Source organism: Leucoraja erinacea, chromosome 9 (assembly GCF_028641065.1).
Source record: "Leucoraja erinacea ecotype New England chromosome 9, Leri_hhj_1, whole genome shotgun sequence".
NCBI classification, from domain to species: domain Eukaryota; kingdom Metazoa; phylum Chordata; class Chondrichthyes; order Rajiformes; family Rajidae; genus Leucoraja; species Leucoraja erinaceus.
Window position 1 is genome coordinate 51,596,366 of NC_073385.1, and position 23,979 is coordinate 51,620,344.

At 45.4% G+C, this 23,979-nt stretch overlaps 1 protein-coding gene across 3 annotated transcripts in view; it reads left to right on the forward strand.

Moving 5' to 3' along the window:
• The window catches only part of smoc1 (SPARC related modular calcium binding 1), a 195,062-nt gene that overhangs the window by 129,768 nt on the left and 41,315 nt on the right, over positions 1-23,979 (forward strand). For all 3 annotated transcript variants that reach the window (XM_055640814.1, XM_055640812.1, XM_055640813.1), the window contains exon 10: positions 11,811-11,916. In XM_055640814.1, the coding sequence (XP_055496789.1) occupies positions 11,811-11,916 (106 nt within the window). The remainder of the gene's footprint in view (positions 1-11,810; positions 11,917-23,979) is intronic.

Here is a 23,979-nt window from a genome sequence, read left to right on the forward strand (position 1 = left end):
CATTCAGTGCTTGTTATCATCCTTTAAGTGAACGCAGCAGCAGCAGGAGGAACGGGTGTATCTTGCAGCCACTGGTCATAAAATGCACGAAATGATTAAATTAAGAGGAGTATTCTGCAGCCTGTCCTGATATATCACTACATCGTTAACAGGCAGCAGGGAGCAGCAGACCAGCTGACCTGTTCACCAAGACAAAATCACAGAGGGTAGTTTCAATTTAGCTCATTGTCACATGTACGGAAGTACAGTGAAAAGCCTTTGTTGCTTGCTGACCAGTCAGCGGAAAGACAATACATGATTACAATCAGGCCATTTACATTGTACAGATACTTGATAAGGGAATCTCTGGAGTTTTTTTGGAGGGATTCTGCAGGCTAGGAGGTATTAAAGAAGATTTTTTGTAAGAACAAGGAATGTGGAACTGTGGAGAAATGGCACAAAAGTGGAGTTGAGACCTGGGGCAGATCAGCCACGATAATACTTAATGGCGGAGCAAGCTTGAGGCAGGTTAAGGCTGGCACGTTATTCCCAGTTGTTGGTATTACTGTTATTGTGCATATAATACACCATCAGCTCCAGATGTTAGTTCCAGATGTTTCTCTCCCCACAATAACAGGGAAGTGCTTGTGTGCATTGCCGGTTGGAACAGTGAGAGACCCCCCACCTCACCTACAGCACAAGGTTGCCCTCACCAGAATTTGCTCTTGAACCTAATTGCTTGTTCATGATGTGGCTGATTGGTTGTCGCAGCTCTGCGGGTAGTTCTGTGTGTTACTGCTCCCTATGTAAAAGGTTCTCATCTGACACGTCTGAAAAGGATGCTGGCGGAAAATCTCTACAGCACATTTGGTGTCCAGTTCACAAAAGTAATGTGTTCCGTAAAGGCATTTTGATCAACAACACTTTGTAAATGGAGAGGTCCAGAGTAAACACATTGTGGGAGTTGTATCACAGTCCATGCATACATGGAGGGCAGTGCATGATTTGTTACAGTGGAACATGGAACCGTACAGCACAGCAACAGACCCTTCGGTCTACAATGCTTGTACTAACACAACTAATGGCTTCCGCCTACACATTATCCCTATCCCCGTGTCACCTATCCAGATTCTCCAGAGATGCTTTTTCTCCTGACCTGCTGGGTTACTCCAGCACTTGTGCCTTGTTTTTTGCAAATCAGCATTTGCAGTTCCTTGTGTCACCATAGGTTTGATGTGCTTTTCCACCTTGCAAAGGGATGAATTGTAAATGAGTGGGAAATTGGATGCTACCCTGAGAGAGCCAGCTCCAGCACTCTCAATCCCTCCAGTGCCATGCTGAAAAAAAATCACAGAACGTTGGAACCACTTGGTAAGTCAAGCAACATCTGTGGAGAAACAGAGGTCACTTTTCTGGTCATTGACCTTTCACATTTCAATTGAATTTAATTGAAAGATACAGCGTGGAAAAAGGCCCTTGGGCCCACCAAGTCTAGGCTCACCATTGATCACCCATATGCACTAAGTCTATGTTATGTTCTTAAGTGATAGGAGATGAATTAGGTCATTTGGCCCGTCAAGTCTACTCTGCCATTCAATCATGGTTGATCAATCTCTCCCTCCTAGCCCCATTCTCCTGCCTTCTCCCCATAACCACGGGCACCCATACTTACCCGTTATCCCACTTTCTGATCCACTCCCTACACATTAGGGATGATTTACAGAGGCCAATGAATCTACAAACCCGCACAGCTTTGGGGTGTGGGAGGATTTGATGACAGGGTTATCTATCTGAACCACTATCTCCGTTTCTCTCTCCACTGATGCTGCGTGACCCACTCGTCACTTCACAGATCTTCTCATTTTTTGTTTTGGATACCCAGCATCTGCAGTGTTGTTGCTCTAACTTGTATAAAATGTATGAAAGAGAAAGAGAGAGAGAGAGAATACGGTGAATGACTAGATCAGATGCTTCCTGAAACACGGGAGCTGGCAAGCCCTTAGCCTCGCTAATTTAGGTCTGAACTTGCCAGAGCTGATTTGCACGGCATTCTTGTTGAGGAATCTTAAATCCACAATGAGGATCGTTCAATAGTATTTGGCATTTTGACTGTTCCAAGGCTTTCTGGCTCCCCTGTCATATACATATTTAATTCTTTCTTAGTCCATTTGCTTAATTCGGGCTATATCCCCTGTAATGTGGGAACAGAAACATGGTGGGTTTTTCAGCAGTCTACACCACTGTTCAATGCCTAGAAAGTAATTTCTGCTTCATTGCCTTAGACATGCCATACAATGCCAGCAGCTTGGTGTACACCAAGTACAAAATTCATTTCCAGTAAGACCAAATTTCAGAAATTGGTACGATGTGCTTCTGCTTCTGATGGGAGTACATTTCTAGGCCCAGGAGTTCAAATATTAGTGGTGATCGGGCAACTTAAATTCAGTTAATTAATGTAGTATTTAACAATAGGTGTGTATCAGAAACAATGGCCATAAAGCTTTTAGATATTCATAGAAGCCCATCTCATTCCCAAACATTATATGGTGGTGGCCATCGACCATCCTTACCCTTACGGCACAGTGGTGCAGCTGGTAGAGTTGCTGACTCTCAGCTCCAGAGGCCCGGGTTCGATCCTGGCCTTGGATACTGTCTGAACGTTGTTTGCACGTTCTCCCTGTGACTGCATTGGTTTTTCCCGGGTGTTCCAGCTTCCTCCCACAATCCAAAGACATGCGGGTTTGTTGGTTAACTGGTCTCTGTAAAAATGTGTGTAATCTGTCGGGAGAGGAATGAAAAATGGGATAACACAGAACTAGTGGAGATGGGAGATCGATGGTTGGTGTGGACCCGTTGAGCTGAAGGGCCTGTTTTCCTGCTAAATTAAACTAAACTTGCCTGGTCTGTGACTCATGACACCACAACATGGTTGATCCTCAGCAGTAGTTGGAAAGGATCAAACAGATGCAGACCCTAATAGTTACTTTATAATTCAGTATCCTGTTAGTGTCGACTTGATTTTTTTTTTTAAGAAGCGGAATCTGGGAAACCAGGTTATTTTGAAACTGGTGTCTGTGGAGAGTTTTACAGTAAAGCTGCCTGTGTGATCTTTGTGGAATATGTGTATAGCTGGCAATATTGAATGAGTAGGTTGCGATTAGTCTCACATGTCCTGCATTGTTCCTTGTTTTTAAGAAGGAACTGCAGATGCTGGAAAATCAAAGGTACACAAAAATGCTGGAGAAACTCAGCGGGTGCAGCAGCATCTATGGAGCGAAGGAAATAGGCAAGGTTTCGGGCCGAAACGTTGCCTATTTCCTTCGCTCCATAGATGCTGCTGCACCTGCTGAGCTTCTCCAGCATTTTTGTGTACCTTTGTTCCTTGTTTTGTTTAGTTTAAAGATACAGCATGGAAACAGGCCCTTCAGCCCACCGAATCCATGCTGACCATCGATCACCCGTTTGCACTAGCTCTACGGTATGCCACATTTGCTCCACTCCCTACACATCAGGAGAAATTTTGCAGAAGCCAATTAATATCCAAAGCCACCCTTCTTTGACTTTTGACTGACTTTGAAACAGGGGCACCTGGAGGAAAGCCACGTGGTCACATTGGAATAATACAGTTTTGAAGGGCAATTACCCACTTCTAGAAACTGTCTTTAAACTCGCTTAATTTAAACAATTCATTTGCTTGCTCTGCTTTTGATTTTTGAAAGATACTGTACAACATCAAAACAGGCCCTTGGGCCCTCCAAGTCTACGCTGACCATCGATCACCCATTCGCACTAGTTCTATGTTATCCCACTTTCACAACCACAACCGACACACTTTACGCAATTTACGGATGTCAATTAACCTACAGAGAATGTGCAAACTTCACACAGTCAGCAGCTGAGATCAGGATCAAACACAGGTCTTTGGTGCTTTGAGGTAGCAGCTCGACTACCTGTGCCGCTGTATATGAATAGTCCAGCTTTCCAACCAGCAAAACAACTGAAAAATGGTTCAATCAAAGTTCGTTTGGGAAAACTTAAAAGCTGTTGTAGAAACCGCACGTTGAGCGTGGGAAGTTGGGTGGGTGGTGAGTGGAAATCTAAATTGAATGTCGGGGGTGTAAGAGAGGGCCTCACCTGCAGCTTTCCAATATCAAACTGCCATTGTGTCTCTTTATCCCTTTGGTTTGTTCAGTGTGAGCTCAAGAGAGTTTGTTCAACAGAATTGTCATTTGTACCCAGGTCGGTTTGTTCAGGTGCACTTTTCAGAATTGTCCTCTCGAAACAATGGCCAGCCACATCTGTTTGATGTTGTATTAGTTGATGTTTTCCCCACCAGCTGCGTCCGTTCAAGCTAAACGTGATAAGAAAGCTTGCTTATTGTGGAGTGTTCCTCTTGCGTGGCATAATACAAGAGAGGATTTAGTACAGATGACATGTTTCAAGGGAAGGGCTTGGCAGTGAGCTCTTTGTGTAGCACTAGCGTGCTACAGCATTCGGGTTTGTTTGTCTTGCAGTAATGACCTGATTGTACTTTGATAGACAAAGTCTGAATTCAGTTGGAATTGCTCGCTGCGTTTTCTCAAACAGGTGCTACTTTGCTGACAGGAAACTAACGCTTGCTTGAACTGAGCATGAATTGTTGTATTGAAGCAACATTGATGTTGCGGCTACAAATCCTGACTTGTTCGAAACTCACTGCTTGAAAACCACCCTATCAGTCTTTATAAATGTGCGCACTTTGCAACAATGTGTGGGTGGAAATGTTTCTGCTCTTCCATGACCTGCATTTTAGACTTTAGAGATACAACGCGAAAACAGGCCCTTCGGCCCACCAAGGCAGTATCAACCCATACACTAACACTATCCTACACACATTAGGACAATTTTACAATTTTTACCAAAGCCAATTAATCAACAAACCTGCACGTCTTTGGAGTGTGGGAGGAAACTGGAGCACCCGGAGGAAACCCAGGCAGTCACAGGGAAAACGTACAAAAGTACCCATTGTCACAATTGAACTCGAGTCTCTGGCGCTGTAAAGCAGCAACTCTATTGCTGCGCCACTGTATCATCCTAAACAAGTCCTTTCTGATATATAACGTCCAACCTCTGTGAGAATTCGTAAAATCTTTTTCTTTAGATCTTCACAAAAAATATATAATTGGATAACATAAAAAATGTTCAAAGAATTTCTTTATTCTTTACAAGTATTTAATGTTTTCAATTGTATATTTTTCCTTCTTTTAATATTTTTTGTGGTTGACTTTGTGAAATGTGTTTATTTTTTTGTACCTTTTTATTGTAGTAGATATGTTGAATTATAAAAGAAAGGCTGAAGTTTTACTCTACTTGAAATCCCCATCATATTTAATAAAGAATGACTAATTTGGGACTTGAAAATGAGTTGGAAAGCTGGAAAAACGCCAGTCTTTTCTATTTAAGATCCTCTCTAGAGATTTGAGGATTTCATCTTGCCAGCAAAGTACAGAAGAACTGCTGCATTACTGCATTTTATTATATGGAGGAGATATCCTTCTGATGTACTAAAAGTTTATTGTTATGTGTACCGAGGTACGGTGAAAAGCTTTTGTTGTGTGCTGACCAGTCAGTGGAATGACAACACATGATTACATTCACGCCATCCACAGTGTACAGATACATGTTAAGGGAATAATAACTCAGCAGGAGAGGCAGCATCTCTGCAGAAAAGGAATGGGTGACATAGGGTGACAACATGATAGGCTGGCTCGGTTACCTGATAACAGCTGGGAAGAAACTGTCCCAGAATCCCTGAAAGGATGATCCCCTCGAATAGATGTAAAAGATCCCATCATGCAGCCTCCACAACTGAGTCAGTTAAATATTCCTCAGGTCACCTTATTTAACCCTCAAGAAGCATCACTGAAATAACTTGTATTGTTACTTATTTCATTGCTGTTTGTTGGAGTTTGCTGTGACCAATCCCATGTTAAAATGAATACTAGAAACATGGAACTGCAGATGCTGGTTTACGCAAAAGGACACAAAGTGCTGGAGTAACTCAGCGGGTGTGGCAACATTCCTGGAGAACATGGTATAGGTGATGTTTCGGATTGGGACCCTTCTGAAGAAGTGTCCTGTGTGTCCTATTTTTGTAAACCAGCATCTGCAGTTCCTTGTTTCTACTTCTTCTGGTGAGTTTGAAGAAGGGTTCCGACCCGAAAAGTTACCTATCCTTGTTCACAAGTACAGGTGCACAACCTTTTATCCAACGATCCAAATAACGAAAACCTCCGAATAGCGACATTGTTTCAGTCCTTGAAAAAAGGTCCTTGAAAACGTTCACGGAGGGCGGCCCGCAGAGGTGACAGCGGAACCTCCGGTCGGTCCTTGAAGAAAGGGGAACTAAATCCCCATTCATAAAAGAGAAGGTCAGGGTCTATTGCGCGGGAGGGTTAATAATTGACAATATGCTGCTGTCTGCCCTCTGAGTTAAAACGTTCCCACGGTAGACTCACGATACACAGTGTATCGTGAGTCTTGCGTGGGAACGTTTTAACTCAGCGGGCAGGGAGCAGCAGATTGTCGCTCCCTTCAGTTTCACCCCACCTACACCCCTCTGCTTCCTGGCCATGTGTGTGACCCCTTCCCTCCCCTCTCCAGCTCCCCGCCCATTGCACCGGTGCGGGGGCTTTGCACTGTCTTCACGTCGGAGCCAGTGCCAGTCACCGGAGACGTCAGGACCAACGGGACACCTACCCCCAGGCCCACTGCAAGCACGGAGATCCCAGAGACCCACAGCCAGCAGCAGCCCAGCCCCGCTCCAACTCCAGAGGAAAACTGCAAACTAGCGGGAGACATCGGGACCGCCAGAAGCCGCTCCCCGATGGGCCGCTACGGCGACAAGTGGCAGTTCGCCCACAGCCCGAGCTGTGCCCCCTCATCGGGGACACCGACCCCCAGGCCCACTGCAAGCACGGAGATCCCAGATCAGCAACTCCAGCCCAGCCCCGTTCCAACTCCAGAGGGGCAGCTGCTGCTGGTGCGCAAGGTGCGTCTTGTTCTCGGGCTGTGGGCAAACTGCCACTTGTCGCCGTAGCGGCCCATCGGGGAGCGGATTCCTCTGGAGTTGGGGGTGGGGGGGAGGGGGAGGGGGGTATTGTGCTGTTTGATCGCCCCCTACTATCCCAGGGACAGGGAGACAGGACGTTCACCGAGGGCGGCCCGCAGAGGTGACAGCGGAACCTCCGGTCGGTCCTCGACGAAAGGGGAACTAAATCCCCATTCATAAAAGAGGTGAGGGTACATTGCGTGGGAGAGTAGGAATCCCAAGACAAAGTTGAGTGAGCGTTCACCGAGGGTGGCCCGCAGAGGTGACAGCGGAACCTCGGGTCGGTCCTGGAAGAAAAGGGAACTAAATCATATCGCCTACCTGGAAGAAACCAGACATTTTTCCCAGGATGTCGTCTGCACACCAAAGCTCACGTTTGGCGCCTCTGCTGCACACAGATATAAGAGTGTGAAAATGTCGCCTTAGGCCGCCTTAGGGCATGTAGCCCCGCTAGGGTGACATGAGTGCGGGAGGTGATTCAATGCTGCGGTCACATTTACAAATTCAGGAATTCATTCAACACACTGCATTTCATACAGACATTTATTCTGCAAGAAAAAAACGACACTGAAGACTCAAACACGCGACCGAGGAACTTCCGGGATCAAGGCGCAAACTCGCGACCTTGCGGATATGAGCCGGGCACTCTACCACTGAGCCAGCCATTAAAATCTACGCTAAAAAATTTCCATTCCGAAGACCGACAAATTCCAAATTACGAAACGTGTCTGGTCCCAAGGCTGTCGGATAAAAGGTTGTGCACCTGTACATGATTACAATCACGCCCTCCACAGTGTACAGATACATGATAAGGGAATAAGAGATGCCGCCTGACCCATTGAGTTACTCCAGCAGTATACATTTTTTAAAGTGACTACTGTTCAATATACATTGGCGTGGAGAAAGGAAGATGATTTCTATGTTGCCTTTCATGGCCTTGAGTTGGTCAGGTCACTGTTTAGCCACTGATGTCCTTTAGAAGAATAACCATGAATGAAGTGGAACAGATAGTCTGTCCACAACAAGCTCCCACAAACAGCAATATGCTTTACAATTAGTATTGTGCTATTGATTGAAAGTCACAGAATAGCCAAGTGAAGGGGCATGGAGGAAGGAGCATTCCTTGCAGCTCATCATTCATAACTAGGTATTATTTCCATGTTCATTCAGTGGGTTGTGAATGAAACTGCTACCCACTGTATCTGAGATGATGCAACCATTTGATGCATGCCACAAAAGAAGGCTCACCATCAGTGCAGGCAGTGATTCTAGTCCTGGTATATTGTGAATCACTTTTTCATGGGTTAACCATATAACCATATAACAATTACAGCACGGAAACAGGCTATCTCGGCCCTACAAGTCCATGCCGAACAAATGTTTTTCCCCTTAGTCCCACCTGCCTGCACTCATACCATAACCCTCCATTCCCTTCTCATCCATATGCCTATCCCATTTATTTTTAAATGATACCAATGAACCTGCCTCCACCACTTCCACTGGGAGCTCATTCCACACCACTACCACTCTCTGCGTAAAGAAGTTCCCCCTCATATTACCCCTAAACTTCTGTCCCTTCATTCTGAAGTCATGTCCTCTTGGTTGCAGCATGTGAATGTACAATTCTCATGTCTATTACCTTATGGACGTTGCATTAATGAATTCAATTTCAGTTATTTTAATAGGAATTTGATGCATTCCTGAGAAACAACAAGAATTGCAAAGATTCTTCAATGTATGGACCCAATATACACATTCTCTAAACACGCAGTGTAAAGCCCCTGCCCCACTTTCCCGAGTTACTCACGAATTGTCCCGAGTTCTCCCCTTGATTCAAACTCGGAGAATGTCTGTAGCGAGTCCGTAGGAGGCCGTAGGAGTACGCAGATATTTTGTAGCGGCTCGTAATGCCAGCCGTAGGTACTCGGGGCATCAGGTAAGTTGGGACGTTTTTTCAGCATGCTGAAAAATGTCCACAAGTTAAAAAAAATAGCCCCGAGTACCTACGGCTGGCATCGTCGAGTTTGAATCAAGTGGAAAACTCGGGAGAATTTGTGAGAACTAGGGAAAGTGGGACAGGGACTTTACAGTTAAGATATTTAGTTTAGTTTAGACATACTGCGGGGGAAACGGGTCCTTCATATCACCAAGTCTGCATCGACCATCGGTCACTCGTACACTAGTTCTATCCTACACACGAGGGACAATTTACAGAAGCCAATTAACCTGTAAACCTGCACAGCTTTGGAATGTGGGAGTAAACCGGAGCACCCGGAGAAAATTCATGCAGTCACAGGGGGCACATACAAACTCCATACAGACAGCACCTGCAGTCAGGATCGAACCCGGGTCTCTGGCACTCTAAGCCAGCAACTCTATTACTTCATAACTGTGCTGCCCCTTTGGGAATAAAATATCAAAGCATTATGAGAAAACATTCTTGATGGATTACAGGAATTGGTAGTGATTTTAAGGTGGTAGATGTACATTAAAATGGAAGGAAATGGTAATTAGCTGGAAACCAACTTCGAACCCCAAAATGGAGCAGCCATGATCCTACTGAATGGCAGAGTAGACTCGAGGTCTGATGGGCCACGTTCTGCTCTTTATGTTGAAGATGAAGAGTACAAAATGGGTCAGGCAGCATCCATGGAGAACATGCATAGGTGACGTTTGGAGTCTGAAGAAGCATCCTGGGTGGGGTTTTTTTTTTTTGTAAACCAGCATCTGCAATTCCTTGTTTCTGCTTCTTCTGCTGTGGGTGAGTGGCTGGAGAATTCGGGAGAGTTGGTAGGATGTGGGTGTGAATAGGTTACAGGACAAAGAAGTGGAGGAATGGGATGGATAGGATTGCTCTGAGAGCTAGCTTTGATTGGATGTGCTGTATGCCTCTGATGTCCCATTAGAGATATGACAATTATGACAATTATTTAAAACTATAACCTCACTGTTCACAGACAGAAACAGATGTTGTCAATTGTGAGTGAGGTTTGTGATGTTGAACCTCTGGCCACAGTGACCCCTGGAGTCGATGTATGAAAACTGCACCATTTTCCTTGACCACTTACTGGTACAAATGATGGTGATCAGGAATGTTCCCTGTCAGCTTCTGATAACCAGCTCTATTTCACCAACTGCTCTCACTGCCACTAAAGTGAGACTATTATCCATTTTGACCAGAAATTTCTACTTAATAAATGTTGTGATGCGGGAGCATATTCAAACCCTAATCAAGGGTTAGTCTCACCCCGGTCACTCCAATTCAATTCAATTCAACTTTAATGTCATCACACAAATACAAGTATGAGTACAACGAAATGCAGTTTTGCATCAGTCCGTAGTAGTTGTGCATAAATAAATTTAAAAAAATAGAAAGAGAGAAGATACAGAATAATCAAAAAATACAGAATAATTAAACAATGGGGACGAAGGGACCGGAGAAATCTATCGGCGGGACTCCGAGTTCAGCAATGTGATTGTATTGTTGTAGAAGCTGTTCCTCATCCTACTAGTACGTGACCTGAGGCTCCTGTACCGCCTCCCTGATGGGAGGAGGGCAAACAGTCCTTGGTTGGGGTGTGAGGGGTCTTTGATGATCTTCCCAGCCCGTCTCAGACACCGTTTTCGGTGGAGGGCATCCATGGCAGGGAGTGGGGCACCGATGATGTGCTGAGCGGTTTTCACCACCCGTTGTAGTGCCTTCCTGTCCGCAGCAGTGCAGCTGCTGTACCATACCGTGAAGCAGGTGGTCAGGATACTCTCTATGGTGCAGCGGTAAAGGTTGGTCAGGATCCGGGGGGACAGGTGGGCTTTCTTGAGCCTCCTCAGGAAGTAAAGGTGCTGCTGTGCCTTTTTGATCAGCTTGGAGGTGTTTTCTCTCTTTCTCACTCTCTCCCACTCACTCCCTTTCTCCTCTCTCCCATCAGGCAAGAGGTACAGAAGTGTGAAAACGCACACCTCCAGATTCAAGGACAGCTTCATCCCAGCTGTTTATTCCTGAAATTAATCTCCCCATCACTGGTAGCTGCCGAGACAAATGGGGAATCCCCTCCTTAAACATCTCCATCCCTCTCCTTCCTCATTATGGCGCTTTTTAAACAACTATCCTTTCAACAAAACCCTTGAATATTGGTCCTACCCTCTCCAACAAGACCAGGTTTGTTTGACAAAACTCCTTTGGTACATTAAAATTCAAAGTAATCACAAGTCTTTTGTTGAAGAGAAAAAGCAAATTGGTAAAAGTCATCCTGATTTCACCTCTGCAACAACAAGGGAGAAATATATTTTTTTTAATTATCGGCCGTTTTTTTGTGAAGAGCAAATTTCTACATGACCATGACCAGGCTTTGGAAAGGTGTGAATGATAAATGTGTCCTTCCACTTGGATGAACAGTCGACATCTGAGCTAATGAAGGAGATTGCAGGAAGATAATTTTTTTTATGCAATTCGCTTTTGTTTCTGAGGTTAGAACTGGGTTCTGCTTCACATTTACTGGCAATTTGTGTACCACCCAGTGGTGTGAGTTAATTGGAAATAAGCTGAGTCTGTGAGTGGAATGAGCTTGACCCCATCACCCTCTTCCCATAGGGCGTGCAGGCCACTAAAATCACTTCTGGTTGGAGAGGAAATGATTCCAAATAAATTACGGCTCCACCGGGCAGGCCAAAGGTGAAGAACGTTACTTTTCAGCCACACTTGCTGCCTTCACAGTTATTACTATTGACCTTTCACCTTCTGCAGGTTGCCCGGGAGCAAAGAAGATGGAGTTCATAACCAGCGTGTTGGACGCCCTGACCACCGATATGGTGCAAGCAATCAACTCGCCCGCACCTGCCGCAGGAGGAAGGTATGTACCCAATTAGTCACTCTGAGGAGAGGTGACCCCGGCCACTTCCAGTGCAACAGGCAATTGGGCCGATGGTCACGTCCCCAAGCAGCACAGCTCAAAGGAGGATGTGAATTTGACAACCCTTTCTCAATGTCCCAAAGTACTTCTTTGCCAATTAGCAATTTACAATAGTGTTTGCACTTTAAATCCATTTGCTAAGTTTTAGTTTAGTTTAGAGATACAGCGTAGGAACAGGCCCTTCGGCCCACCGAGTCCGCGGTGACCAGCGAGCACCTCGTACACTAGCACTATCCTACACACTAGGGACAATTTACAATTTTTTTGAAGCCAATTCATCTACAAACCTGTACATCTTTGAAGTATGTGAGGAAGCTGGAGCAATGGGGAGAAACCCTTGTGGTCACGGAGAGAACGTACAGACAACACCCGTAGTCAGGATCGAACTCTGCTCACTGGCACTGTGAGGCAGCAGCTCTTTCGCGACGCAACTGTGCCACCGTTACTAATTCACTAAGTACAATTAGTACTTTACGATAGTGTTTGCACTTTAAATCCATTTGCTAGGTTTTAGTTTTGTTTAGAGATACAGTGTGGAAATGGGCACTTCGGCCTGTCGAGTCCACGCTGACTCACTATCACACACATACGATCTACAGAAACCAATTAACCTACAAACCTGCACGTCTTTGGAATGTGGGGGAGAACCAAAGCACCCGGAGAAAATCCACATGGTCACAGGGAGGACGTACAAGCTCCATACAGACAGCACCCGTAGTCAGGATCAAAGCCGGGTCTTTGGTGCTGTAAGGCAGCAACTCTACCGTGGTGCCACCATTAGTTGTGAACAACTAATGATTGATCAATCTGATGTTTTATAGAAGTTGAGCAAGAGATAAGAAATGGACAGTGCTCCTGGGTTAAATCCCCTGCTCTCTTTATCTTATAACAATGCAGGAGGAGGCCACCCTGCCCATCGTGCCCATGCTGGCTCCCAACATATTATTGACCCCATCCTTATCCCTGTCCAGTGTCCTTCAGCTCCTCTTTGAATCTTTTGGTGTTTACCTACTCAAAGGGGTAATTTACAGCAGCCAATTAATCTACCAGCATGTCTTTGAGATGTGGGAAGATGCTGAAGCACTAGGACATGTGGAAATCCCACAACAACAACCCCCATGGCTAGGATTGCACTCGGGTCCCTGAGCTGTGAACTATGGTGTGACCAGCTACTATCCACCCCAAGTCTCGCGGTAAAGGCAACACCTCCACTAGTCGTGACAAATTGTGGACACAGCACAGACCGTCACACAAACCAACCTCCCTTCCATTGACTCCATTTACACTTCACACTGTGGAGATTAATGCTTGGGCATCAGCTGTTGCAATGTTTTCACTGAAGGAACTGAGTATCCTATTTGCCACTTCACTAAACGACATGGAACTGGGTGGGGTCCTGAGTCGTGTGGAAGATGCAATAAGTCTACAAGGCGATTTGGTGAATCATCAGATACATGGTAGAAGTGCTATAAATATGAATAAATGTTTTGCTGCCCACTATGGTAGGTACTAAGCAAAAAAAAAGTGGTCAAATAATGACAGAAACATATTGATGTAAAAGGTTATCTGGATGTTCTAGTCTACCAGTCACTGTAAGCAAACAGACACAAAATGCTGGAGTAACTCAGTGGGTGAGGCAGCATCTAGATGCTGCCTCACCCGCTGAGTTACTCCAGCATTTTGTGTCTACCTTTGATTTTACCAGCATCTGCAGCTATTTCTTAAACATAAACTGTAAGCAAACATGCAGGTGGTACCAACTGTGGCGAAGGCTAATTCTATGATGAGCTTCATTGTCAGAGGTTTTAAATAAGGTTGGAGATGGCCGGGCAAAGAGAGGGATGATGATACGTGGGACGACTGGATGGCGGCAACAGGCCTTTATGGTCATCTGCAGTTGTGACTGAGAAATGGCACCAAAACCTGGTGACTATTGCATATAGACTCAATGAGCTGTTTCATTGCTTTATGTGCTAACTGGGGATTGTACTTGTATATGGCAATAATCCCACTGATCTGCATGCAAATCTCAATGTACCTGGGTACACATGATAATAAAATGAACCCTTGAAGTACTCGAAGCTAGGCTTTCTTGCTTCAACTACACAGGGCCATGGCCTATCATGTGCAGATTTACCAGAGAATCATTTCACCAGACCAATTCTTTGGGTGGTGGGATCGGCATATGAGGAGAGAATAGACTTCCATAAGCGAGGATACCGTCTGACTCGCTTCTTCCCTGTGCTGACATTGGACTTAGCTCTGGAACTGGCATGCTACAATGTTGAGAACTATATTCTGCACTCTGTATCTTCCCCTTTTGCTCTATCTACGGCACCTGAGTTTGATCTGATTGTGTTTATGTACGGTACGTCTGATCCTCGTGGATAGCGTGCACAACAAGCTTTTCACTGTTCCTTGATACCAGGACAATAATAAACCGACTCATTTATTGAAGATTGGAAGAATGTTTGGGGACTCTATTAGGAAATACACAATTCGTACAGAGCAAGACAGAGTGGATGCAAAGTAGATGCTTCCCCTCGCTGGTGGCATCTGTAGTCAGAATTCACAATCTCAGAACATGGGGCCAAACATTGGGGACCAAGTTGAAGTGAAACTATCTCTCTCAGGAGGTGGTGAACCCATGGACATCTCAGTCACAATAAGCCTCGGAAATCAAGTAACTGAATATATTTAATTAGAAGACAAACAGCTCGAGAGGTTTCTGGACACACAAGGCATTACGGGGTATGGAGAGAGAATAGGAATGTGCTATCAAGATAAAGAATCTGCCGTGTTCATATTGAATACTAGACGAGGGTCAAAGGACCCGAATCCCAGGAATCTTAGACTACAGTAGATTTAATAAAATCACTTTAGATTAAAATGTGTAGCCCCTACAAATTTGTAACTGGCCTGCTTCCTAAGAGCTATGGAGGCATGGAGCACAGATACAGGCCATTCCATGCTGACCAGTGGGCATTTATACACATGAATCTCATTTTCCAGCACTTGGCTCATGACCATCTGGGCCCAGGTGACATAATGGCTTGGCTCAACACTTAAGTAGTGTCTGTCTCAACTCTGTCCCAGTCTCAGAACATGGGGCAAAACGTTGAGGACCGTGGCAGTGAAACCATCTCCCTTAGGGGGTGATGAACCCATGGAATTCTTTATCACAGTAGGCCTTGGAAACTTATTGGTTTAGTTTCTCACCCCGTATTCACAGATGTAGGAAGTCGAGTTATTTTTTTCCAGGAAGGAAAATAAATGATTCTTGTTACAACCAAATCTAATCATGAATGGTTTCTTGTCCGTGTAGCTGGATGAAGGGATCCATTTGTAATTATCTGTTGACATCCAGGCATTTCCGCATCACACAATCGGTATTAGCCTGCGAGACGTAAACAGCAATGGTCTGTTCACCGTGCAGCCAGAATGCAACTTGCTCTAGCACAAGGCTGAGTATCGTGGACTTGTGATTAGTTGCCATGTCTATTCCAATAACGTCAACAATTAACATTAGCCTTGCAGGAACTAGAGTGGGTCATTCACCAGTCTTCTGGCAGCATGTTATTCATGGAAATATTTGATCCCAATTACTAATCCTTGATCTGTGGGTCTCAATAACTTCATCTCTGCACCTTCTGTGAACACATCGATTGATTTGCTGTCCATGATTGAAACGACTGATATAAATTGGGGACAGGAGCCTGGACTGATTATTAGGAAAAATAATTTAGTTTCGCCACCTTACTCGTTTAGCAAAGACCGCTACACTCCCTTGCATGGTCCAAACAGGCACCCTTCGGCCCACGAGCAACACCTTGCCTCCCCCCCACTCCGTTCAGACCCAATCGACCCTGCATCACTCCAACCTCATCTATCCTAGATGCCAGCAGATCACATCGGTGAGACCAAGCGGACAATTTACAATTACAACTAAGGCAACTTCAACTCCCCCTCCCACAAACCTGCACTGGGTCTCCTCTGGCCACAGCGAGTGCACTGGGAGGAACAGCACCTCAGATTCCCTGGGGCATGAACATCCTCCCAACACTTGGTCAGCTCCCCTGCAGAGAGCTAACGTACCCACCCCCACCCCCGACTCTGTTTACGTTGACTAACTTCACCCATGCTGCTCAGGATGTGTAACCTCTGGGTGTCTAGAGATACGCTGGCAGAGGCAGAAAACCTACACAGGTCACTCTACCACTCTGTACAGACAACCACCGATTGAACCTGGGTCTCAGCGCTGTTGAGCATCTTCCCTCTGACTACTAAAGATGAATGAAAATGATGAGAGGCAGAGACCGGGCCAGAGTGTGTCAGAACCTTTATCCCCAGGATGGAAAAATCAAACACTAGAGGGCAAAGCTTTAAGGTAAGAGGGGCAAAGTTTAAAAGAGGTATGAGGGGCTAGTCTATTTTTACACACAGAGGGCAGTTGTTGAGGCAGATATGATAGTGGCGATTAAGAGACTTTTTGACAAACATACAGGTGTGCAAGGAATGGAGGGATATGGATTATGTGCTGGCAGATAAGAGTTGATCTATGCATCACATTTGGCACGGACATTTTGGGCCATAGGGCCTATTCTTGAACTGTACCGTTCTATGTTCTAACTTGCTGAAAAGGATTAATTCTTGTGTTGATTTGCTATGACTAAATCCTTGTTGAACCTGCCCCCACTTGGAGATGTTCTGATCTTTGCCATTTACCTAATTATGTTTTAGCAACATCGTGGCAGGGAATCAATGAAATGATTCTTAAGCCCGCGTTGTCCATAACATTTGGCTGATATAATTCAAAACAGCATCATATCAAACTAAATCTGGGTAACTGAAAATTAAGTCGAATTGGCTACTTTCCAGCTACTTTTGTTTTGATTTCAGTTGTTGTAATTTCTCGAAATCTGTGAGTTCCCTTCTCCATTTGGCAGGGTTCTACAAACATTTGGACATTGATGGATGGGGAGAAACCCTCGGGCTATCCATCTGTTCTTGTGATACCTTGTATATCACAATGTAGACACAATTCACCCACTCGCCAGTTTTACAGTGAAGGAGAGGGAAGATGTCAGTTAAAGACCCAGGCCAAATCACAAGGAAAATTTATCTTCTCCCCCCCCACCCCCACCACCACCACCGTGGTGAAGAAAATGTGTCTAGATAATGGGCCTGAACATTATCTCCGGTGCGATCTCCACCCCAGTCTGAAACGGGTCTAATTCTTGCTGGAACTCTAGCCCATTCCCAAGATCTGTCGTCCTATGAAGAAGAGTCAAGAGAGTCAAGAGTCAAGAGTCAATTTAATTGTCATTTGGACCCCTTGAGGTCCAAACGAAATGCCGTTTCTGCAGCCATACATTACAAACAAATAGACCCCAGACACAACATAATTTACATTTTACATAAACATCCATCACATTGCTGTGATGAAAGGCCAAAAAAAACTTATCTCTCCACTGCACTCTCCCCCCCCCCGATGTCAGAGTCAAAGTCAAAGCCCCCGGCTGGCGATGGCAATTGTCCCGCGGCCATTAAAGCCACGCCGGGTGATGCAAGGTCGCACACCGGGTCTTGATGTTGAAGCCCCCGGCGTGCACTCACAGAGTCCCGCGGCCATTCCAAGCCGCGCGGGGCGGTGATGTCAGGCCCCGCTCCAGGAGCTCTTCAACCCCGCAACTCGGGCGGGAGAAGTCGCCGTTGCAGGAGCCCTGAAAAGCGGTCTCCCTCCAGGGACCCGCGGGCTCCCGGTGCCGCCGTCCGCAGACCCGCAGTTGCAGCCTCCGAATCAGCAGCAGCAGCAGCAGCAGCAGCAGCAGCAGCAGCAGCAGCGCTCCACCCGCTCTGGACTCGGCCAGCTCCGCGACGGTGAGGTGAGTCAGCACCAGAGTCCCCGGTCTTCTTCCTGTTGGAGGCCGCTCCTCATTGCAGCCCCAACGACAACGGAGACCCGACAAGAAAAGGTCGGGTCTCCCGTGCAGGGAGAGATTTAAAAGTTGCCCCCTCCCTCCCACCCCACCCCCACCCCCCCACACACACATCCCAACAGAAAATAACAAAAACTACATATAAACATAGACAAAAAATAATAAAAACGCGGACGGGCTGCAGAGGCCGCTGCTGACGAGAGTCGCGCCGCCTACCGGAAGAGAGTTCACAAAAACTACATCAAATAAGATGAGACCTTTCCCCTTTGCACGACGTATTTACCTGAGTCTGACGATTGTATTTATGTATGGTATCATCTAAACTATTTGGATGGCATGCAAAACCAAGCTTTTCACTGTACCTCTCTACTTTGTGGCAACAATAAGCCTAAACCTAAACCTTGCCCTCCCCAACCTCCAATTAGAATCAAACGTCAACTTGGGCATTAGTCAGGTAACTCCTAAGCCTATTCTTTCCTAAAGAGTAAAATCGTGTAAATTTAGAGTATTTTCTCAGAGCCCAGCAGCGAACCTTCAGTGAACCTGCCCTCAGCAAACCAAACAGAGTCTGACGCATGGCATCATGCTGCATCATTTCCACCCACTTGTACATTCTTGGCTAATTGCGCAGTGTAAGCTACCAGAGTCTTGTGGTCTGTTGCCTGAAGCCCAGTGTTTACTGATTGTGTTGCCATTTAAATGTGGGCTAAGAGACAACTGCTTGAGAAATTGTTATTTTCGAGGTAACATCTCACTTTCTTAGTTTATAGTATTTATATGAGCATTGCAGCCTGCAGTAAACACAGCAATTATTCCAATGCTTGCGGCTTTAAGGAATATTGAAGCTGTGCATTTTTTGAGCAGCACAGTGGTGCGGTGGTAATGCTGCTGCCTTACAGTGCCAGAGACAAGGGTTTAATCCTGACTACAGGTGCTGTCTGCTTGGAGTTTGTATGTTCTTCCTGTGACCACGTGGGTTTTCTCCAGTTGCTCCGATTTGCACTCAAATTGAAAATAATAGGACGTACCTTCATGTATTCAGGAGGAATTTATTTAGACAGAGAATGGTGAATCGGTGGAATCCATCTTTCCCTCTCAACCCCATCCTCCTGCCTTTTCCTCATAACCCCCAACATCCTTACTAATCACAAATCTATCAATCTCTGCCTTAAAAAATATCCATTGCCTTCCACAGCCATCTATCGCAATGAATTCCACTGATTCACCACCCTCAGACTAAATAAATTCCTCCTCATGTCCTTTCTAAAGGTATGGCCTTTTATTTTCACTTTGAGTGCAAATCTTTGATTTAATACTCTGGGACTGCAGCTGTTTGCCCACAACCTAACCATTATGCTATTGTGCTAAACCTTAAAACAATATTTTGAAGTTGCATAGCTCTGGAAGAAGTGAAGGAAGGAAACATGTCTGCATAGAGACTTTGTGAAGGATTAATGGCGGGAGGAGAAAGATCGATGAAAATGATGCAATTATATATTTAAGTATATAAAGTTAAATCTTCAGTTTACATTAAATATAGCAATTATGAAACAGAGTCAAGATTGAATCAGATGTCAAGCCTTTTTTCTCTAACCTCTGAGAGAGGTATTACCTTAATGTTACTCAGATGGGGCTATTATATTATATTTGAAAAGGCTTTTGACTGGTAAGGAATTAAGAGTTGGGCATAAAATAGTTCTTGTGCATTGTTAAATTCAGGGTCTTCTGTGGTAGTTTACAGTCTCACTGTAACTGACGCTGGTATTGCCATGACTGATGCTGGCTGAAACATCCCTGTTGTCCTTCAGCCCCTGTCCCACTTAGGAAACCTGAACGGAAACCTCTGGAGACTTTGCGCCTCGCCCAAGGTTTCCGTGCGGTTCCCGGAGGTTCCCGGAGGTTCCCGGAGGTTCCCGGAGGTTTTTGTCAGTCTCCCTACCTGCTTCCACTACCTGCAACCTCCGGCAACCACCTTCAACCTCCGGGAACCACACGGAAACCTTGGGTGGGGCGCAAAGTATCCAGAGGTTTCCGTTCAGGTTTCCTAAGTGGGACAGGGGCATTATAATGAACACTTACTACCTGTACCTGATGCCAGTCAGTTTGTACTTGATGCCACTTCTGTCAACAACCACTGGCTCTTTGCATCTACAGATGCGCCATATATATAGTGTTTATAATGATGCATCACAGCATGGCTTGGGAACAGCTCCATCCAAGACCGCAAGAAATTGCAAAGAGTTGTGGATGTAACCCAGACCATCACACAAACCAACCTCCCTTCCATTGGCTCCATCTACACTTCACCCTGCCTCGGCCAGGCCACCAGCATATTCAAGGACCAGTCTCACCCCGGTCACTCCCTCTTCTCCTCTCTCCCATCAGGCAAGAGATACAGAAGTTTGAAAACGCACACCTCCAGCTTCAGGGACAGTTTCTTCCCAGCTGTTATCAGACAACGGAACCATCCTCTCACCAACTAGAGAGTGGTCTTGACCCATCCACTCTCCATGGAGACCTTTGATCTATCTTTAATCGGAGGTTACTGGAATGTAATCTTGCACTAGACAATTTTTACCGAAGCCTATTAACCTACAAACCTGTGCGTCTTTGGAGTGTGGAAGGAAAGCAGAGCAGCTAGAGAAAACCCACTTGGCACAGGACGTTCTGTACAAACTCCATACATACAACACTCATAGTCAGGGTTGTACCCGGGTCTCCAGCACTGTAAGCAGCAACTTTACCGCTGCGCCACTGTGCCGCTCTCTTTACCAAGAGCAGTGTTTAAGCAACACATAACCTGCTCACGGTGTTGTGCTGAAATCCGTGTTAGCAGCTGTACATTAGAATGATGCACAAATGAGAGAGACTCAGGATTAATGGCAATTTCCTGAACTTCAGAAATGGCGTGCCTGTGGCCAAAATATTGAGGAGGTTTTGTATACCAGACAAAAAACTATTACTGTTTCTGTATTTATTTTGGAATTGCTATTCCTGGCTCGAATCAACTTCAGCTACACTTGCCAGTCATGGGATAACATTGTTGAATTATTAAAAAAACAAAAGTATGATTCAGAGAAACAAGCAGCCTCGGCACACATTCTTCATCATTTTTGGCTTAGTTCTAATACAAGTGAAATTGACAGCAGATTACAAATATGTTAAAGCCTTTTGCATTATAACCAGTGGATGGCTTCTGATCCTAGATAACGAGAATGGGGGGGGGGAGAAAAGGGTAAACGTTTCTCTACAGAATAAGGTAAAATCCTTCCAGTTCAGGCTCAATTGCTAAATTGGCTTTCCCCACGGTTGGTGTTGGCTGTTTTCAATGATTTCAGCTGTACAGCTTCTGTGTATGGTATCAAGTTGTTCTGCCCATGGATTTAGTTTGTGAGAACGTGCTATAACGCTTACCGCGATTCTGAAAGGGCAGACTTGTACTGGGCCTACTGGTTGAACCTGTGTCCACCTACAATAATAGGATTCTGGATAAGTAGGGCCAACTAAACTGACCCTTTGGAACTGGACTCAAAGGAGTGGGCAACCCTTGGACACTGCCCTCTGCTGGTGGCCTGACACAGCTCACTGCCATTGGTAGCTTTTGGGGCGACTCTGAAGCGCCACTGATAGCAGGCAAACTGTCCAAGTACAGTGGCACAGTGGCAAAGTGGCGGAGTTGCTGCCTTACAGCGTCAGAGACCCGGGTTCGATCCTGACCATGGGTTCTTGTCTGTACGGAGTTTGTACGTTCTCCCTGTAACTGCATGGGTTTTCTCCGGGAGCTCCGGTTTCCTCCCACACTTCAAAGGTGTACGGGTATTTAGATTAATTGGCTTCTGTAAATTGTAAATTGTCCTTGATGTGTAGGATAGTATACTAGTGCTGGCAGGACGACATGGACACGGTGGGCCGAAGGGCCTGTTTGCACACTGCATCTCTAAAGTCAGTAGTAAAGAACATCAAAATAATTACCATATTAAAATTACTTTAAAATAATTTAAATGCTTCTAGAAATTGATAAACATTAAAATAAAAATTTAATTATACAAAGTCTCCCCCACAGAATCTCCGCCCACATTTAAATGACTTTAAACTTTAGAGATACAGTGCGGAACCAGGCCTTTCGGCCCATCAAGTCCACCCCGACCCATACACTAGTGCTATCTTACACACTAAAGACAATTTACAATGTTTACCAAAGCCAATAAACCTGCAAACCTGTACGTCTTTGGAGTGTGGGAGGAAACCGGAGCACCTGGAGAAAACCCATGGGCACTGGGAACGTCCAAACTCCATACAGACAGCACCCGAAGTCAGGATTCAACCTGTGTCTCTCGCACTGTAAGACAGCAACTCTACCACAGCACCACCGTGCCATGTATTTTTGATTGGGGGGGGGGGGGGGGGGGGGGGGGGGGGGGGGGGGGGGGGGGGGGAGGAGGGAAGGAGGAGGGGGGGGGAGGGGGAGGGGGGGGGGGGGGGGAGAAAAGTTGGAAGAGATGTCAGGGCAGCACAAAAGCACAAAGCCTGGTGAGTGATAGGTGGATATAGGTGACGGGTGGGGCTTTTGATAGGCCGATGGATGGAGCAAGACCAGAGATGAGAAGACAAACAGTGTTAGATTGGGATCGAAGAGGTTGAATGACGCCAGAGGAAGGGGAAGGAGAAAGTTGGCTTGAATGTAGAGATGACCTGTTCAAAAATGTTTAAAATGTTGAAAAGATAAGCAGGAAAAGGGATGTGGGAACAAGCAGGCATGATTTTTTAATTCCGAGCCAGTCTATTCAGGAAACAATTTATCAAATAGTGGGCAGTAAAAAATTGACACCCTCTCATGAAGCCTTGTAGATGGTGTGACAATGGGCGAGTTTTTTTAAACCTATCAGTTTTTCAAGACTGAGATAATTGGGCTTGTTTCTGGGCAATACACTGAGTTATTCAGTCGAGGTCTCCATCAAGGTGATAAACAGTGGAGCTAAGCATTAGGTCAAACAGCCTTTTATTTTCTCAACACCCTCTAATTTTGTTAGTAAGTTGGTAAAGGCTCCCTCTTATCCACTCTCCCATCAGGCAAAAGAAACCGGTGTGAAAATGATTGTGTCCAGATTCAGGAACAGTATCTTCCCAGTTGTTATCAGGCAAATGAACCATCCTGTCACCAACTAGACAATAGAGGGGTCATAGAGACAATAGAGAGGGGTTCTGGCCTCCCATCTACCACAATGGAGACCCCACAGACTATCTTTAATTGGGCTTTATTGGACTTTATCTTGTACTAAACGTTATTCCCTCAATCCTGTATCTGTACACTCTGGATGTATTGATTGTAAACATGTATAGCCTTTCAGCTGACAAAAAAAGCTTTTCATTGCACCTCGGTACACGTGACAGTAAACTAAACTAAATTAAACTAAACTGAACTAAATTAGTTTTACATTCAGTGCCCTCTGGTGGAATATCACATTTAGAAACCGCTGCTCAGAATGGGGAGACCACTGTATCATTGTTTCGAGGTGACTCGCGTTAAATAATGTTTTGCACATGTCCTCCTGTCAGTGCAAAGCCATCAGCAGTGGAATTAAAGAATGGAAGCAGATTCGTTGGCAGTGAGTGTAAAATGTGTCATTTCTGGAAGGTCACCAGCCCAGAATGTTTCTGTGGCTGAGCTGGAAGACAGTGGATGAATGTGAAAGTTATGTAGTGTGACTTGTCTGAAGTGTGCTGCATTGGACTTTAAAATTCCCTGCTCAAAAAAAATTATTTATGAGTCTTCACAGAGGAACAAAGGCAATGACTTAAGTGTTTCCTGCTTCAGTCCACTGCACTGTGAAATGATGGTGGGGTAGAATTTCCTCCTCACATAGTTGTGAGTTCAGTTTCACTGCATCGGGCCAACGTGGTTAGTACAAGGGCAGAACTTGGCGGGCTTCTTGGGAGAGCTTTCTTGGGCCGGCTTGGATTGATGGAGGTTTAGGAGGGAGAGATAGGTCCGCCATGATTGAATGGCGGAGTAGACATTATGGGTTGAATGGCCTAATTCTGCTCCTGTCACTTATAACCTTAA